This window comes from Tupaia chinensis, unplaced genomic scaffold, assembly GCF_000334495.1.
Source record: "Tupaia chinensis unplaced genomic scaffold, TupChi_1.0 Scaffold149798_1, whole genome shotgun sequence".
Taxonomy (NCBI): Eukaryota; Metazoa; Chordata; class Mammalia; order Scandentia; family Tupaiidae; genus Tupaia; species Tupaia belangeri.
The window spans coordinates 1501428-1522172 of NW_006209642.1; the positions used below are offsets into that span (position 1 = coordinate 1501428).

At 35.7% G+C, this 20745-nt stretch overlaps 1 protein-coding gene across 1 annotated transcript in view; it reads left to right on the forward strand.

The window, feature by feature from the left end:
- Positions 1-20745, forward strand: part of TBC1D32 (TBC1 domain family member 32) — a 226089-nt gene that overhangs the window by 1118 nt on the left and 204226 nt on the right. Inside the window, exons 3-4 of the mRNA XM_027769471.1 lie at positions 8859-9020; positions 16251-16428. Coding sequence (XP_027625272.1) covers positions 8859-9020; positions 16251-16428 — 340 coding nt within the window. The remainder of the gene's footprint in view (positions 1-8858; positions 9021-16250; positions 16429-20745) is intronic.

The window sequence follows — 20745 nt, forward strand, 5'->3', positions numbered from 1 at the left end:
AGAAGAGATATGGGTGCTCAGCTTGTGAGAGTAGTTGAGTAAGTTTAATGAGAGAAATGCTATTTGAGGTAGATTTTGAAGGGTCTTTGAAGACTTAGAGGACCTTTAAAGATTTAAAAACCTTGAAAATCTTTGAAACCTGTGATTTTTTTATTTCCTTTTTCTTTTTAACTTGGCTCATAATAATTTAAGTCTTCCAATTTAAAAGTCTGTCTTAAGTGCTTTAATTCATTATTAATAGTATAGGTTTTTTTGGGGGGGTGGTGGTGGGCATGCACACATACACCTGGTGTGATTTTCAAGCCATCTGCTCTAGGACTCAAGCAGCCCTCCTTGGCTATGTGGGAATACAGGACCTTATCCATCCGTCACCTTCTGGCCCTAGTTCTTTATTTTTTATTGTCAAAGAGTAAGTGAGAGAGAGAAAGAATGAGAACACCCCTTCGTGGGGCATGGTCAAGCTGCTGTCTTTTTCCTCCAGTTCTGCACCTGGTCAAGGTTTGGGGCGTGTGTACACACATACTTGGTGTTTAAAGTGTGGTTGGCGACTGGGAACCAGTTCCTTATGCACAGTTTAACTGCCGTGCTGTGGGGCCTGCTCAAGCAGTAGTATTTTTCATTCAGTGTTTACATTTTATTTTGAATTCACAGAGATGACATTTAGATTTTTTTCTCCTTGTATTATTTTTATTGACTTTTGGTGCCCTGAAGATGTACTTATTTGGAACTCTTGTAAATATCACATAAGGACATCAGGAATCCTTGTGGCCTTTAAAATTTTATGCAAAAGTTTGTGTTTACTTGCAGTTTTATAGGGGGGCAGTGTTCAGTTTTCACCAGATTCACAGGGAAATTTTAATAATTGTGAAAGTAATATTTTTAATACAAAGTTTCTAATTTTTTTAGTATTTCTGGTTATACATAGGATTTCTTTTGTATTTCTATGATTTTCTTGTTCATTTAATTAATTCTACTACTGTGGAATTAATATTATCATCTAATAGCTGATATTGGATGATAATAATCTTTATTGTGGAGATGCCAGAGTTTTGACTTATTACTTAAACAGTAGAATATAGAAAAATTGGAACTTTCTTAAATATGTGTTTGATTATAATGTTTTATAAGCTATGCTGATGGTAATTTACCTCACAGCAAATCCACATCAAGCATTTCTGGTATTTATTTCACATGCAAATAGTTGTTTAAATAGTAATTTCTTTTTTTTTTTTTTTTTTTAAGAAAGGTTTTGCTATAGGGCGAGTACACTCACCAGAAAGACAGAGAGAGACAGAAAGACAGAAAGCGAGAAATCACCCCTTGAGGAGATGGCCACACAGCAAACCCTTTTCCTCCATTCTCCTCTCGGGATCTTGGACATGCACGCACCCCCGCCGCCCAGCGTGAGTTTAAGCCACCAGGTCCGGGACTCGAACCGCGGTCGACTACATGGGAGTCCAGCGACGTAGCCATTATGCCATCTGCTGGTCCTTGAATAGTTTATAATTTTATAAAAGTTTCTTTTTTTCTGTGAGTGAGTGAGAGGGACAGAAAGAGAGGGAGAGACAGGCATCCGAAAAGGATTTTCATGCTAAGATTCATCCTTAATTTTAGCTAGCCCCAGATCATGGACACATACATGCTCTGGGTGCTTTAGGTCTCTGGATTCACGTTTGGATCCTTCCCATGTGGGTCAGCCTTGAAGAATGCTGCATTATGGCTGGACCATGACCTGACCCAAATAATTGTAAATTATTTAGTCAGGTTTTGCTGAGATCTAGTCTGGGAATTTGTCCATTTCATCTAGATTTTCACATTTATTTTTCCAAACTTTTTCATTACTGTCTTTTATCTTTTTAATATTTTCAGTATTTGTAGTTAGGTCTCATTTTTATTTGTGTCTTCCCTTTGTGGCTCTTGATCTGTCATGTGAAATTTATAAATCTTTTCTTCTTTTTTTAAAAAAATATTTGCCAGAGAGCACGTGTGTTCTCTAGAAAGAAAGAGAGAGCGATAGAGGAAGTAAGAAAGCACCCCCTCATGTGAGATGGCCATACTGCAATCCCTTTTCCTTCCTAATTTCCCACTTTTCAGGATCTTGGCCACACGTGCACTTGTGCCCAGTTTGTTTTTCAAGCCACCAGGTCCAGGACTTAAATTGCATGGTTGGCCATATGGGATCTAGCCACCTTAACCATCATGCCATTGGCTGGGCAGAAATTTATAAATCTTATTAGTCTTCCAAAGTCCCAGTTTTGGTGTGATTTTTTTTTTCCTTCCCTTTATATTATGTGTGTGTTTTCTCTATATTTATTGTTCCTTTAATTTTTGCTCTTCATTTTTTTTTCCCTCTTAGGAAATATTTTAAATTTTTTGTGAGGAATGTTTAGGTTATTAATTTGCAGCTTCTTTAATACAAGCACTTAGGGTGACCCTTTTGCCTATAAGTATAGCTTTAACTATACTAGTTTTAAAAATGTTATTCAAGTTAATAATATTAATTGTAGTCCCTCTCAGAAGTCTAATGTTTCTTCTAATTCTGTAATTTAAAGTTCCTCAACAGTTCATTAGGTAGATTAATTAAATGCTTGCTGATTGACTTAGTTAATAGTTGCTGTTTACTGGGGATGTACTCATTACCTGCCTAAAAAAATTATAGATTCAAGTTACAGCTATTTTGCAGTCTTAAAAGTAAGCCTTATAATCCTATTGGTAGTTTTTACTCAGAAGTAAAGACAGTAAAATTCATGACCTGTACTAGCCTGAGATCTGTGTCTTAGGTAGCGGGAACAGTTAGCAGGAAAGGAAAAAAGGAGGAGATGCTTATTTTTGGCATCATCATAAAATTCTTTGGGCATCTGAATTGGATGGGATCTTGAAGGGTGACTAGTCTTGGTGCTCATCTTTCCACTAATCTTTTTTCCCCCCGAATTTACTTTCTTTGGACACTTAATGGTTTTGATGCAGTAATACTCATCTCTCCATCTCTACTGTCACAATATTGGTCTTATCCTGTCCCTATAGTGCAGTTGTTAGGTGCTGAGTATTGGGAGCTGGATCCCACATGACCAAGTGCATTTGAAACCTGACCCTGGAAGCTAGGAAACCATGTAAGACCTGTGTACATGTGTGCCCCACATCCTGATGGGATAGAGAAATGGAGTGAAAGGATGGTGGCTTGACCATGTCTCCCTGGGGTGCTTTCTCTCTTGTCTCTCTCTGGCAAGTGCATGTACCCTCTGGCAATAAATAAATAAATATAAGAACGTTGGTTTCTTAAATCTACTTGATGTCTTGTTATCAATGAGAAAAATAATTTTTAAAATAGATTTATGGAAGAAATATGTTTCTGAGCTACTAACATTTATGTAAAATGATGATTTTAAAGTCCATTTAGTCCACAAATAATTGAATTTCAGATAGGATTATAAAAATAATGGGGAAAATGTAATCATTTGGGGAGAAATGACTGTAGGGAGTGCAGCCCTATCTAGGCACTTGTCCCATGAGACAGCTAACCTCTCACTGTTGTACAGAGCCTCTTGTTTTTTTTTTTTTTTTTTTTTAACTTATTCATTAAAATGTCTACTTTACCCTTTTTTTTTTTCTTAAGAATGGAAACAATATTTCGAGACCTCTGATGGGGGGAGAGAGAGATAGTACATTGCTTTCATTATGTGCATACATACTGTGTAATATTTTTCTTTAGTTTGTTGTAGGGTGGATACACCCTTCAGAGAGAGAGAGAGAGGAGTGAGAAAGTACTCTCCCAAGGGGATTGCCACACTACAGTCCTTTCTCTTCTGTTCTCCTCTTGGGACTTTGGGCATGCACATGCATGTGTGCCTGGTGTAATATTTAAGCCTCTGGATCTGGGACTTGAACTATGTGGTTGGCCATGTGGAATCTAATTGCTTTAACTTCTAGGCCACCTGCTTGCTCCAGTGCTCTGTAATTTTTTTAGACTGACCCCTATCAATGAAATGGCACTGTTTTTCAACGTTGATACACTAGAAGCAGTCGGGGGTCATTTAATAAAAAAACAAACAAACAGCAAACATGTGCTTGAGCCTCAGCACAGGTGAACAAAACTTTCCTGGTGAGTGCTTGGCAGAGTGTGAGTGGTTGAGGCTGAGCAGTGGTACTTTTGAAAAAGCTCTTGAGATAATTCTGTATAGACAGAGTTGAGACCACAGAGTTAAAGTATAATTACCAACATTTCCATGAGAATTACATTATAATAATAATCTTTTAAATATCTAGCAATCTTAATGATTGTAACAGATTGCAATGCTGAGACTCACCTTTGTAATCATATATTTTTGGCTTGATATAGAAGGAACACATTAATATTTATTGAATTGGTTTTATTCTTTGTTTTACAGAAAAATTTATCAGTGGTATTTTAAATTATTGAGCTCTTGTGTGTTTAAGTGACAACTTTAAGGAAAGATTTATTCTGTAGAGTGATACACCTGTATAGAAAAATTACCAAAGATTATGTGTGTGCTTCTGTAATTAATGAATGCATTTCTAGTGATGGTTTATAGTGAGTCAGAAGCATATTCTTTGGCCTAAAATGTTTAGAAATAAAATACCTGTTTTTTTATGTTACATAACCTTTTACACACTATTATGATAAAGTTAAGTTTGTCTTGCTACTAAACCGTATGACTCTGAAATATTTTAAGAATTCTTCAATTATAAACACTCATAACTTACTCTAATGAAATATACTTTTAAAGCTTTATTAGTGATAATTTTTCTATAATTGAAATATTTCTTGTTTAAATAGATTAAAAGATGATTTTCTAGATTCTAATTAAATTAGTATATACTTAGTTTATAATAGTAATCTTTGCATGTCTGCATGTATTGATATAAAAGTTGTGAACATGTCAGAAGTTCATCATGAAAAAAATATTTTTTTTTTAATTTTGGTAATAAAGCTGGAAAAAAATAATGGAAAAGTGAATGTTCTTTTACTCAACATAGTAAAATTTTCCTATGCAAATATGAAAAAATTCATATTCATCAGTAATGAAGCAAAGTGATCAGATGCATTACTATGCATTTTAGTAGAGCTGTTTCTGAAATGTGGTGATGGCCACATATTATTCCTTATTGGCACACAATTGTCTAAGGTTTTAATATTAGGAATATATTTTTTTTTGGAGAGATTTTTTCGCTATAGGGCACGTGCGCTCGCCAGACAGAGAGAGACATAGAGACAGAAAGCGAGAAATCACCCCTGAGGGGGGATGGTCACACCGCAATCCCTTCTCCTCCATTCTCCTCTCGGGATCTTGGGCACGCACGTACACGCGCCCAGCGTGTTTTAAGCCACTGGGTCCAGGATGCGAACTGTGGTCGACTACGTGGAAGTCCAGCGACATAGCCATTATGCTAACTGCTGGTTCCCAATATTAGGAATATTTTGAAGAATATATTTTGCATTCCTTTCATTACTGAAATAACATTTTAATGTTTTTCATTAAATTACTTGTAATTACTTCATTAAATTATTAGGAATATTTTGAAGAATATATTTTGTATTCCTTGTGTTATTGAAAGCATATTTTAATGTTTTTCATTAAATTACTTGTAAATAAGGCTAATCAAATATAACTATAGTATATTTGTTGTGAACAATGTGTAAGTAGAAGAAGATACTATGTAATAAATAACAGTTTTCACATTTGGATTATCATTACATAGTGGGAAACTAAAATTTAATAATTTCTAAGATAGACACCACTTTTTCTATTTTATAAATTTTTTGAAAAGTCCAAAGAAGATATTTAATTTGGACAGCCTCAAATAGCTAATAAGTGGAGGAGCTGAAATGAAAAACTAACACTATGTTACTTCTAAAACTACGTCAGGAGCTGCTGATTTAATAATAAGTTATGGTTGATACTCTGTTAATTGAAATAAATTAAAGGATTATAAAATGATCCAACATATTTAAATATATATGTGTGTATGTATATATATGTATATACACCCGTATATATGTACGTACACACACACACACACACACACACACACACACACACATTTGAAATTGCCAGAGGATTTGTATACTAGCCAGGGAGACAGAAAGGGGGGGAAGATGAGGAAACATCTCTATGGGGGAATAGTCATGCTGTAGTCCCTTCTCCTTCATCTCCCTCCTTTCAGGATTTTGGGCACATACACACATGTGCACAGTATGTTTCCAAAGCCGCCAGGTCCAAGACTTGAACTTTGCAGCTGGTCATGTGGGATCCTGCTGACTTAACCACCATGCCACTGGCTGGCCCAGTATTTTTAATATAATGCAACTAATGTAAAATCATTCTTCGATAATTTGGGTTAATATTGTTTCTTGGAGTAGAAATTTGGTAGTTGGAGGTCCATGATCTTCAAGATAGTTTATGAACGATCTGAACAGATTCTGTCTATATGAGGGGTTCTCATATTATGGTATTGAAATCAGCACCATCAGCATTGTCATCACCAAATAATTAGTTTAAAATGTAAATTCTTGGGCTCCACTCCATATCTACCAGTCAAAAGCTCTGAGATTGGGGCCAAGCAGATGATTCTGTCCCATATTATAGTTTGAGAACCACTGATTTATAGGATACCCTCAGAGTCCTTATCTTGCAGTTTAGCTAAAGATTATATAGATGTGAACATTAATCAAAAAGCAGTGGGAAGGGAAAAAAGTTGTGGGGGAAGAACTGTAGGATTAAAGAGCTTGCATTAGGTTTGAGTTTAATGGAGAAGTTTGTAGTTAAGCTTTTTGAGACTTTATATACAGGTGTCTAGATGGATGATGGTGCCATTAACAGAGACATATTAAGTCAGGAGAGAAGGTTGTGAGTGGGTGGGTAAAATGATGAATTCGATTTTGGTTATGTTGACTTAGATATGATGAAGAAACAAGGTAGCCTTGTCCAGCAGGCAGTTAATGTACAGGTCTGGCTTTCCAGAGAGGGATTTGGACCAAAGGAATAGCCAAAGAAATGACCTGTTTGGGCCCAGTGTGGTGGTATGCACTGTTAAGATGTTGTACTCACAGGCTGGAACCACATAGGAGGGGTTCTATTCCTGGTTCTATTCCTGGTCCAACCTAAAAGCCAAGTCACATGTGCATCTGTAGCAGTTTAAGGAGGCTAAGGCAGGAGGATCAAGACGATAAGACCTTGTCTACTAAATAAATAAATAAATAAATAAATAAGATATCAACTTTTTTTTTTAATTGAATCTGAAATTGAAGCTCCATATGGGAACAGAGAATACATTGGCCAAACTCCTCTTTTTCATAGTGTTTAAATATGTTGTCTACTGTTTCCTTAATTCTTCCAAAGAATGGGATCAAATAGATATGATGATTGCCAGGGTCACACACTTATAAATGGTAGAGTTAGTGCTGCTCTCAGGCCTTTGTGATTCTAGGCTTGTACTTTTGCTGTAATACCATGTAGCTTTATGTCAAATATTTGTACCTGACTTTGGTAGACCTGCCACTTAACAGTACTGAGGTAGCTATGTGAATTCCAGGAAGTAGTGAGGTGTTCAGAGGTGAAAAGACTTGGGTAGGACAGGAAATTGTTAGCAAAAGCAGTTAAAATGAAAGATGAATTTTTTTGAGTACTAGGGTAAAGTAGCTGTCCTTCAGAGAAATGCATTCATTTCATTAATATTGGACTGAAGACTATATGCTGGGTATTATGATGTACTCATAATTGTGGAAAGTAAATTATTCAAGTTCTCCTTGATTTCCTGCCCTGCATATATGCATGTAAAACTCTTGAATAGTGAAATTCACTTTGCTTTGAAGCCTTGAATATAGTGGAATTTACGAAGCTGGCCAATCTTTCATTTATCTTTATTATTTATGAGACTACAAATTTTTTTTTTTGGGAGAGGTTTTTGCTATAGGGCGTATGCACTCGCTAGACAGACAGAGAGAGACAGAGAGACAGAAAGCGAGAAATCACCCCCCAGGAGGGATGGCCACACCGCAATCCCTTCTCCTCCATTCTCCTCTTGGGATCTTGGGCATGCACACACACGTGCCCAGCATGACTTTAAGCCACCGGGTCTGGGACTTGAACTGTGTTTGACTACGTGGGAGTCCAGCAACATAGCCATTACGCTAACTGCTGGTCCCGAGACTACAAAAATTTTGACCAATCTAAATAGTATTCATTATACTTATTGCCTGTATTTTCAGTAAATATGTTTTATAAAAAATTATCTGCTTTGCAAAACATGAATAAAAACTGTTTAGGTGGAGTTTAGGCCAGTTACTACTTGCAAAATGTACATGAATACTGTAAATACTGTTCTGTTTTGGTGGTGGCTGCACCACAATCCCTTCTCCTCCTGGGATTTTGGGCATACACGCATATGCACCTGGCATGGCTTGCAAGCTGCCAGGTCTTGCAGTTGGCTACGTGGGAATCTAGTGTTGTAATCACCATACCTCCTGCTAGCCTCAGGTTAAAAATCTTTAACAAAGTACTCTATCTTTCCTCTTCACCAGGTTAAAAGATAAAAGCATAAAAAAAAATGAGATAGACCCTGAACTTACCAATGTTTGAGCTGCCCCTGAAATTGGCCCTTGCATTCCTCTCCCCACTTGCCCTGCTGTGGTAATCTTTAAATGACAATCTTTGCCAAATATCTTGGGGAAAAAAATTCTAAATTAGTTTTTGATGATGTACAATGAATGATCAGTTTAATCCTAGCTTAAGCTAAGAGATCTTCATATGTTACAAACCTTTCTATGTTAACAGTTATTTTTTTCTGGATATGTGGGTTCATAATATTTACTGAATTTATTTTTTAAATAATTGTTTCAGCTATGAATTTGTGAAATACCTGAGACAGCATATATGCAATACTTTGGGGTCTATGATTGAAGAAGAAATGGAAAAATGCACATCCACTCAGAACCAGGGTGAGGAATCTGGCTATGACACAGTTGTACAACACGTTACTAAAAGAACTCAGGAATCTAAAGAGTGAGTATGCCCACAGTAATATTTTAAAGTTATTTTTCTCTCAACAGGGCTTCTTGACAGCACCTCTAACCCATGCCTCCCACAGTCCAGTTTCTTCATAGCAGCTGGAAGGGTTCTTTAAAACAATGAGCCAAACCACGATGTCCTTCTATTCAAAACTCTCCAAAGGCTTTCCCATTTTATGCAGAGTAAAATCCAGATTTTTCTTGTAGCCAACAAGACTGGCTGTAGGCCTTCTGCTCCCAACAAGACTGGCCATAAGCCTTTTCCCTCTCCTCATTTCTTTCTCTTGCTCTTTCTCATTTCCAGTAAGATCCTCCCATAGGGATTTATACTAATGTTACTTCCTCTACCTAGAATGTCCTTTTCTAAGTATTTAAGTGACTTGTTCTTTCACTTTTTTCAAAAGCTTATTTATTCCTTTCATGAGATGGAGTTACAGATAGGAATCCTTAACAGGGTTGTACCATACAGCAATCTCTCCCCGCTGCTCACAGCTTTCTAGCCAGCCAGGTTCATGGGTATGTTTGTGGGCAGCATGCTCTCATCAACCAAGGATTTGAACTTAGGGTCTTCCCACATGGTTTCAGTATTCCACAGTAGTGCTCTACTGCCTGTAACATTGTAGCTGGGCAACTCCTTTACTTTTTTGATATTTAATGTCTTCTTTTTTTAAAAAAAATTATGTTTTGGGACCACCACTTAGTGTAATGGCTATGTTGCTGAACTCCCATGTAGTCGACCACGGTTCAAGTCCTGGACCCGGTGGCTTAAACTCATGTTGGGCACGTGTGCATGTGTGCCCAAGATCCCAAGAGGAGAATGGAGAAGAAGGGATTGTGGTGTGGCCATGACCCCTGGGGGGGGATGATTTCTTGCTTTCTATCTCTCTGTCTCTGGCGAGCCCACATGCCCTATAGCAAAAACCTCTCAAAAAAAATCATATTTTTAAATTGACATATTAGGATGTTAGTAAAGTCATGATGTAATATTTCTATGCAAAAATGCACCATGACTTTTCCTATAATCCAATATAATAATTGTACATATTTTTTGGGTATTGTGTGGTTTTTCAAAACACATATATAATATATAATGATCAAATCAAGGCAATAAACATATCCATCATTTTAATTATCAATAGTTTGTCTTAATAACATTCAAAATCCTCTTTTCTAGATATTTTGAAATATACATTGAATTGTCACAAACTACTGTGCTATATAGTATAAGGGGTTCAGAAAGTTCATGGAATATGAGTATTATGGAAAAACTATACAGTATTTCAAAATTTTTTTGCATCAAAATAAAACTCATTTTAGTTCCATTTTTAAACAAACTTTTTTTTTTTTTTTTTTTTTTTTTTTTAGGGGGGTTTTTTTTTATAGGGGCGCGTGCACTTACTGGAGAGACAGAAAGTGAGAAATCACCCCGCATGGGGGATGGCCACATGACAATCTGTTCTCCTCCATTTTCCTGTCAGAATTTTGGGCACTCACACATATTCTCCTGGTGTGAGTTTTAAACTTCTGGATCTGAGATTCAAACCACAGTCAACTATGTGGGAGTCCAGCAACACCATTTGCTGGTCTGTTCTCAAACTTTTTGAAGTTCCTTTGTATTTAAGTTCAGGTACTTGGATATTTGTCATTTTAATTACCTTTGAACCCTTGGCATATGATGGAAGTTCTTTCCCCCACCCAGTTCATTCCTTATAACACAAAGTGACAGGAGACTTTAAGGCTATAAAGGGCAGGATGGGCAGTAGAATGGTTTTCTAGTTTTTCAATTCATGCTTACTAGTGTACCTAATGAGAAATCACCCCCAGATGGAATGGCGATGCTAAAATTACCTTCTCTTGCATTTTCCTGTCAGGATTCTGGGCACACGCACTCATGCACCCAGCATTTGTTTCAAGTTGCCAGCTCTAAGATTTGAACTGTATAGTCAGCCATGTGGGTTTCAGTACCTTAACTATCATACCACCTGCTGACCAACAATTTTTTAGTCTAATCAGATTTTTATTTATTTTTTATTTACAATGAAGTTCTTTTATTAATTTGAATCCCACAAATTTATTTTTGATGTCGATTTGGGCATATGACATTTGCTTTGTTAATCCTTTTTTTAGTACTTGGACACATGTGATATCTGGAGGTGTTTTCTGGTATCTAGTTTTCTTTTTTGTTCTTTTTCTTTTTTTTCGGAGAGGTTTTAGGTATAGGGCGCGTGCGCTCGCCAGACAGACAGAGAGAGACAGACAGATAGAAAGGGAGAAATCACCCCCCAGAGGGGATGGCCATGCCACAATCCCTTCTCCTCCATCCTCCTCTTGGGATCTTGGGCACGCATGCACATGCGCCCGGCAGGAGTTTAAGCCATCGGGTTCGGGACTCGAATCACGGTCGACTATGTGGGAGTCCAGCAACATAGCCATTACGCTAACTGCTGGTCCCTGGTATCTAGTTTTTTTTTCATGCTAGGCCATCATGGCTGCTTCTTTTTCCAATTTGAATGCAAGTGTCAAAGTTCAGACTACAACTCATTGTAGTCAGTTGGGTGGTGCAGTGGTAAAGTGCTATTTAAGTGATGCTTGATTAGTGTGGAAGCTCATAACTTTGATTCTTCAGTTGACCTGTGCACACCAGGTAGACAGATCTATGATCCTGGCTGACTCAGAGATTTAGAGGTGGGTTTCAGTGTGAGACCCTGTTGGGGGGTGCTTGTCTTTCTCTTCCTTTTTTTCTGTCTCTCACTCTCACTTAAAAAATAAAAGCTACAAAAACAGCTTTTGTGTAGTATCAGAGAAATTTGAATATGTACCTGAGTTTATATTGACTGTTTTATTTATTTATTTATTTGTAGAGGTTTTTGCTATAGGACACGTGCACTCGCCAGAAAGACAGAGAGAGACAGAGAGACAGAAAGCGAGAAATCGCCCTTCGGGGGGATGGCCATGTTGTAAACCCTTCTTCTCCCTTCTCCCCTCGGGATCTTGGGCACGCATGCGTATTCGCCTGGTGTGAGTTTAAGTCACCGGGTCTGGGACTTGAACCGTGATGAACTATATGGGAGTCCAGTGACATAGCCATTATGCTAATTGCTGGTCTCACTAACTATATTTTAAAGCACTAAATCTGATTTATTTTTAAATAGTTAAACCTTTTATTTGCTGTTGTTATTTTGCATAGTTCTTCCACTTTGTGGCACCTATTTATATTATTTAAATAAAAGCTACATATCAAAGCAATAATGTATAGCTATTAATAAATTTAACAAGAAGCCATAGAAATTAAGATGTCTTATTTCTTGATTTTGCAGAAGGAAAAATGAAGTCATTTCCATTTCTAGATAACATTATAATTCCTAATAGTCTGTTTCTAGCAGTATTACTAAACTTATTCTAGAAGGGATGATGAAATACTTCTTTATTAGGTAATGAAAGTATTCTAATGGTAAGAGCAGAGTTTTATATGGTACTATTAGGAAATTACTTTTTATTTCTGGGAAAGCTATTTAATTTTCCTGTGTTTTAGTTCATCCATGTGTAAAAATTAATAAAGTAATAATTACCTCACAAAGATTTTAAATGACTTAGTGAATATTTGTCGTCTGCTTTATGAATCATGAATGAAAGATTTTGAGTCATTCAAAGTATTTTGTTTTAAATTTTTTTGGGGAGATTTTTTTGTAATGACTTAGGCTTATGTAGCAACAGACACCCATTAACAGTGTCTTTACTATGATAATTACAAAGTCTTTTCCTAATTAAACATTTTGATATTTATTATTTAAGTAGATGTTTGCACATGGAAGAATTCATTTGTAGGATCTATTATACAGTACATTGCACTGTGAATGGAAGTACTTACTTTCATTGTTAATATTTACTACCTCTTAGAACTTATTCTTTCTATAGTGTTAATTTAAGACTTCTCAAAGCATGAAGGATCTACTCAGTGGTGTCTGTAGTCTACCCTATCTCTCTTTAACTTTTTCGAAACTGCAATGGCTATTACTGAGTTCTGTTGGGTTGTTGGAAAAGTCATGATACATATTTTTACATAGAAAAATATGTATCATGACTTTTCTAATGACCTAGTAGTTAACTCTTGGTAATGAGGGTCTGGTACTCTAGGTTTTTAAAAAATTTTTTATTATACAGTTATTCTTAGCTCTCCTTGTGGCCATTTTGTTGGTTGGTCTGGCAGTAGAATTGAGAAAGCTCTCTTGGAAATACTTATGTTGAGTGAAATTTACAGATTTTCTCTGGATTCTAATTACCCTTTCTCTTATCTATATATCATTGAGGTTTGTTTTTAAATTAATTCATTAATTCACCATATTGTAAGTTTTAAGGCGATAGGTCTTTATGTAGTTTATATGGCCATACTTAATAGCAAAGAAGGCTGAGGAATATGTGGTTTAGTCCTGTGTCCAGCTATAATCTAACTACTGTGGAAGGAAAGAACAGCTTTTGGTGAGTAGATTTTGATTGCCATCATTGTGTTGCTTTCTTGTCTGTCTTGCTGTTCAGAACCTGTAGAGGAGGAAATTTGGCCTCATGGGATATATAAATATAAATATATATCCTTTATATATTTACAGATTAATCTAATGAGTGTCTCAAGATTCCTTCTTACTCTTTATATCTCTTTAGTTTAAATTGGGATCTTTTCTAGACTCTGTCTCACTTCTGTTGTAGGTCCCTTAGATACGATTCTCCCCTAGGGACCAGCAGTTGGCATAATGGCTATGTTGCTGGACTCACATGTAGTCGACTGCGGTTCGAGTCCTGGACTCAGAGGCTTAAACTCATGCCAGGCACGTGTGTGTGTGGGCCCAAGATCCTGAGAGGAGAATGGAGGAAAAGGGATTGTGGCATGGCCATCCCCTTGTGGGGTGATTTCTCGCTTTCTGTCTATCTGTCTCTGTCTGTCTTTCTGGCGAGTGTATACACGCTATAGCAAAAAACTCTCAAAAAAAAAAAACCAAAAAATGGATGTTTCTCTCCTGTATTGTTCTTATTCTGTTCCCATGTACTTTCAGTGTTTTGTGTTTTCTTATAATTTCTGGTACTTAAAAAATATATACACCGGGACCAGCAGTTAGCATAATGGCTATGTCGCTGGACTCCCACATAGTCAACCACGGTTCAAGTCCCGGACCTGGCGGCTTAAACTCATGCCAGGTGCGTGTGTGTACGTGCCCACGATCCCAAGAAGAGAATGGAGGGGAAGGGATTGCGGCATGGCCATCCCCTCTGGGGGGTGATTTCTCGCTATCTGTCTCTCTGTCTCTCTCTGTCTTTCTGGCGAGCACATGTGCCCTATAGCAAAAACCTCTCCAAAAAAAAAAAAAGTAAAAAAAAAAATATCTATATATACATGTATAAATATACATATATATGATATAAAATTTGTAGTTATATATTATATAAATATGTTTTACTTAGTATATATTATATATTAAATATGACTATATTTTACATTATTTATAAATTTTGAATAATTTATATAACAATTTAAAATATAATTTATATAAAATTTTGAATAATTTACTTAACATGGAATTTAAAATACAATTTTAAATCCTATTTAAAATCTCAGTTTACTATATCTGTTCAAATTCTCCAACACGGTTTTATTGTGTGAGAGAGTACCTATCTATCTTTTGATTTATGCAGTTACAATGAAAGAGAGAGAGAACTTATGCTTTTTTTTGGATATGCAGTTACAATGATTTGTTAACTGAAAATATAAAGAAAGGGATGTTTCTGTGATTATTTTCCTAAAGAATATCCATTATTATGACAATAAATATATGTATGGTATTTTATTTACAAAGCCCTTTTCAATATATATTTTCATTTTTACGTCTTCCTATCGCTGTATGGAATTGACATGCTAGAGTGTATTTGTTTCATCTCCTTTTATATTTGAGGAAGTTGAGACTTATTAATGATAATAAAGCTTATAGATAAAATAGTAAGGATTCTAATCTAGGCATTGTGATTCCAGATTTAGTATTTTGTTCACTATGCTTATTTACTTTATGTCTTTTTTGTTTTAAATATAGACATTTCAATGGCTTGAGTCACAAAGATAGGGCTTTTAAAAGTTCCTTCAAAAATGGAATTGAAGTATGAGTTTATGTTGGTGCCAAAATTTTTTGAAATTCAGTCATAGTTTTTTCATAACACACATTTCTATGAACTTTTTTAAGTCTCCTCATATTCTTTGTAAAATAAAGGACTAGATTTCGGATTTTTTGTTGTTGTTGTTGTTCTAAAATTATAATCCTGGGACTTTTAGGGATCTCTGTAATATCAGTATGGATGTTCAAGGGTTTGCATTTTAAAAAAATGGAGTAATTAGTTGTATGTTCTTTTTTGAGAATTTATATCTTTAGAGGTGAAATGGATCTTTGAAGTTTCTCAATTCAAACTCTTACCAATTTCAGGAATTCCTTCCCTAACATCTCTGATGGTGGGTTCTCTAGCCTCTGTTTGAAAGGACCCACTGACGGCCCAATTCTTATTTAGGTGCTAGATCTACATAGCAGGTCTTAGATGTGTCTATGAGTGCCTAAAGGTATACAATAAAGATAGGGGAGAAGGGAATGAAAGGAAACAGAGGAAGTGAGGATAGAGAAAGAGAAATAGAACAAAGGAAAAAAATAAAGTGTAATGTAGTCTGGGTTTTTGGTACTTGATATTTAAAATTGACTTTGTTTCTTCTAACTGAAATTGATACTATTGGAGGATCTTGCTGTAGATTGGACCATAAATAGAACCACATGAAAAAAGTTAGGAAATAACACACTTGTGGGATGCTCAATATTTATTTCTATCTCATGAATTCTGTTGTACCTTCTTTTCTTTAAGAAAAGTTAACTTATGGGACCAGCGTGTGGCATGGTGGTTAAGGCGCTGGACACTCCCACATGGCCAACTGGGGTTCAAGTCCTGGACCTGGTGGCTTGCTTTCTCACTTCCTCTCTCTCTCACTCTCACCCTCTGTCTCTCTCTGATCAAATTAAAAAAAAAATCAACGAATGAATTAATAAAATAAATAATTATAAAAAAGGAAAAGTTAACTTAGATTTTTATCTTTTATATTCTGTTCTTACAGAGTTTCTTTTTCATAGAAAAAAATTATTAAGTAATATAATTGAAGTTTGCTGTTTTAATTTCTGCTGATAGTCTGTTTTCTACTTTGAATTTGAAGGTATAAAGAAATGATGCATTCCTTGAAGAACATTATGATGGTAGTGGTGGAATCTATGATTAACAAGTTTGAAGAAGATGAGATACGAAGTCGAGAGAGGCAGAAAAACATCCAGAAGGAGAAAAGCAATAGTTCCTGCACAGACAATTGCTCTGACAGTGATTCATCATTCAATCAGGTGTGTTGTTTAGTTATTGTATGTATGTCTTGAGATGGTGTTTAGTAATGACGAGTGTCATTAAATTTTCTTACCCAGATTCTTTTCTGCTTCCTAAATTTAAGATTAAGAAGAAAAGTATACAATGAAAGAGCCTAACATTAAAAATTTAGTCCATAAAATATCTTTCAGAATTATATGTTGAGTGAATAATTATATTTTAGATAATTCTTAATGAGGTAAAGAAATAAATGTATTTTGGAATTTTAAAAAAATAATAAGGGTTGAAATAAATCTACTTAAGCTTTAGCTAAAATGTCTTATTCTCATTTAATCCTTATTAAATCCTATTGAAGTTTAAATTATAGATAAGATATGAAGATAAAAGGTTTCCCTTATACATCTGGAGATGAAGATTGCTATGACTTGTTAATTTTAAAACATTAAGCTTTTTGGAGGCTAGCAAGTGATGTGGTGTTTAAGAAGTTGAACATTCCCACATGGCCAACCACAGTTCTAGTCCTGGACCTGATGGCTTGCTTTCTCGCTTTCCCTCTCTCTCTCTCCCTCTCTGTCTCTAGTCAAATTGAAATAAATGAATGAATAAATAAAATGAAATAAATAATTATTTTTAAAAAAGAAGAATTAAAAAAGAAACATTAAGCTTTTAGTTAACGTCAAGATCTAGGTCTGACATTTTCAACCATCAGGATATAGGACCCTTGCCATTTGGCCATAAGAGAGCTAAAAGAAAGGCCAATGGCTTGATTAGGCCTATTAGAACACAAGGGATTCTACCTTTACTAAAGCACGTGCAGGTGCCATGAAGTTTGTAGAGAGACTTTCAGCCAAAAGGTCTGTCTGACCTTAGTATGAATCCTACCTCATATTTTTATTGAAACATGTTCACCGAATTACCTATACCATAGAGATATAACCATTAAATAGATTCATGCAACCATATACAAAAAAGAGATGTGAGAAGTTTGGATGAAAAGTGAAAACAATGTGTATGTTAGTAATAATTGGAACTATGTGACTGAAACAAAAATGGTTTTGGAAGTATTCAGAGTAGAACTTAGGGGTTGCTATGCTTAGCCACCATTGCGTCATTTAACAGGAGACACTGTGCTGCGTTGTGAACTTTATGAATCAAGTTGGTTACCTAATTTAATGGAGGATGTGACAAAGATTGTGAATTTTCTTCATGGTATGACCCTTAATTTTTCCTTGTTGATGCACTGTTTGGAAAAAGGTAAAGTAGAGAGATTTTAGTTTAATGCAATCAGATGGCTCATTCAGTAGGTTTCCTGAGCTCCTTCTACACATCAAGGACTTTCTGAAATTAAGAGATACAGAAAAACCCAACTTTATTAAGGACTGTGGAGGTTTATAAGCCTATAAGCTGTTACTTAATTATTGAACCACTTGAACACATTAAAATTGAAAAAGAAAAAAAGCATTGTTTATTTGTTCTAATAAATGAAATATTTTTGATCTAAACAGGATTGATAGAGTAGCTGGCAGTTGAGGTTGTTAATCTCCAAATACTAAACTATTTCCAAACAACAGGATCATAGATTTTTGTGTGTGTGTGTGTGTGTGCAAAGCTTGGTAGAAACAGAGTCATAATTACAGAAGATATTTCTGATTTTTTTTTTTTTAAATTAAATTTTGCCTTGCTTTGATTCTTGAGAAAGAATTATGCTTTAAGTTGCTGTGGCTTCCTTTAGAATGTCCATAGTGTTCTAAGTATCTTCCCTATGAATGTGATTTTGTTTCAGAATGGACTAATTAGGATGAAGATGAGCTCTGCACACCAAAAAGCCCTAAGATTACTGCACTTTTGGAAAAAAGCATGCAAAAGCCACAACTATCTTGAAGGCTCTTTCAGTGTGGCCAGACTCTGGGAGATACTTGGATATACTTTTGCTTAATGTGGAGATACTCTTGTAACTGATCAAAGAGAGGCAGAATATGCTTAGAATTGAAAAGATCTCTGAAAATGTATTATTCTAGGTCATTCATTCCATTAAATGACAATATTTTTATTGATGCCTTCAAAATTGTTAAGTTACTTAATTTGGGCTTTGAAGTTTTTTTTCTTGTTTCTTTCTTTTTAAATTACTAGAGGGTGGATGAGCACATCAGAGACACAGAGGGAGAAAGTACCCTACATTGGGGCATGGTCACACTATAATTTCTCCATTTCTCCTCTTCCATTTCTTTATCCTTTTGGGATTTGGAGCATACTCACACGTGTACCTGGTGGGGTTTTCAAGCCTCCATGGATGAGATTTGAGTGATGATCAGCCATGAGGGATCCAGCTTCTATAACTGGATGTATAAGTTAAGGACCTTCAGGTAGGGAGATTATTCAAGTGGCTCAAATGTAATCACAGTGATATGTATTAGAAAGGCTTAGAATGTGTCAGAGTTAGAGAAGGTTTGTATGGGCTTGCCTAGAGGTCCAGTGACTGCTTGCTTTCTTTGAACAATTTTTTAAATTAATTAATTAATTTATAGTAATTTACTATACATCAATACAGTATACAAAATGAGATTTTCCATTCAGTATACATTGTATATTGGCTCAATCAAGGATTTTACCAAACATATTATTATCAACAAATAATTTTCTATTTCTTGCTACTTATATATTTTGCTTTTTTCCCTTGATTCCCTACCTCTCACCCTCTGTCAACTCCCCTTCTTCTCCCACATTGTCTCTGGTACATACAGTTGTTTTTCATGCCATTTTTTTTTTTTTTTTTTACATTTTATTGATTCACTAAAGATCTTAAAGACTTTCAATATCAAGCACAGCTGATGTATACACATTTATTTATTGGAGAGGTTTTTGCTAGAGGGCACGTGCACTCACTAGAAAGACAGAGAGAGACAGATAGATAGAAAGCAAGATATGCCCCCCACCAGAGGGGGTCACCATGCCACAATCCTTTCTCCTCGATTCTCCTCTTGGGATCTTGGGGATGCACACACATCTGCCTGACATGAGTTTAAGCCACTGGTTCCAGGACTCGAACCATGGTGGACTACGTGGGAGTCCAGTAATGAAGCCATTACTTCAGCTGCTGGTCCTGATATATACAGATTTAAGAACGCATGTTAGGTGTAAGTTTTAGTGAGTAAAGTGAACATACTATAAAATAGCACCTTGCTGGGAGTATATAGCTTACTGCAATAATTAAATTGGTATTAATAGATATGCATAATTAATTAATTATTTATTTTTAATTTATTATCATCATAATCTTGTTTATATTACATTGAATTGCATATAACTTTACAGTGTATTACGTTGCTTTTTCAAAAGGAATGCCATGCGTGTCAGTCAATACCGAGACATTAAAACCCCCCATTCATCATTCAATATCTTATTGTTTTTTCTGTTCATTATTATTATTATTCCAATTATTTTTTTAACCAGTCAATCACTATTTCTCATTTTGCTTGTAAAAACACTTTACCCATAATGAAATTCTTCTCAGACCCATCCAGTTGAGAATACTATACATGTCATCATCAATAGGAAATAAGCCATATCTATGTCCCAATGTTATGCCTCTCTATTTGTTCTCTTGCTATCTTTCTCTATCCTCTTTTCTTCCCCCCACGCATTCCACACTGTCTTATTCTCCTTAAGTATTTTCACTGCTTTTATGTCCTCCAATATTTTGCTCTCTACCACAGAGTGTGGATAGTCGGTATATATTGAGTGGATACATACAATATCTTTCTTTCATGTCCTGGCTTACTTCACTCAGCAATAGATCCTCCATATCTGACCACTTTCTATCAAATGCCAAGGTCTTGTTATTTTTTATGGCTAAGTAGTATTCCACAGAGTATATATGCCACACTTTTCCAATCTATTCATTGGTTTGTGGACATTTAGGTTGGTTCCATGTCTTGGCAATCATGAATAATGCTGCTATAAACATTGATGTCAAGCATTTTTCTGACTGAACGAACGTTCTCCTGTCCTTTGGGTAGATACCCAGAAATGGGATTGCTGGATCAAATGGTAGTTCTATTTGTAGATCTTTGAGAAACTTTCTATATTGTTCTCCATAGTGGTTGAGCCAGTTTACATTCTCACCAACAGTGTAGGAGAGTTCCCTTTTCACCACAACCCTGCTAACATTTGTCACTTTTTATATTCTTAATCTTTGCCATTCTGACAGGGGTTAGGTGGTATCTCATTGTGGTTTTTATCTGCATCTCCCTTATGATGAGGGATGTTGAGCATTTCCTCATATGCTTTTTGGCTGTTCGTATGTCTTCCTTAGAGAGATTTTTGTTCAGCTCATTTTC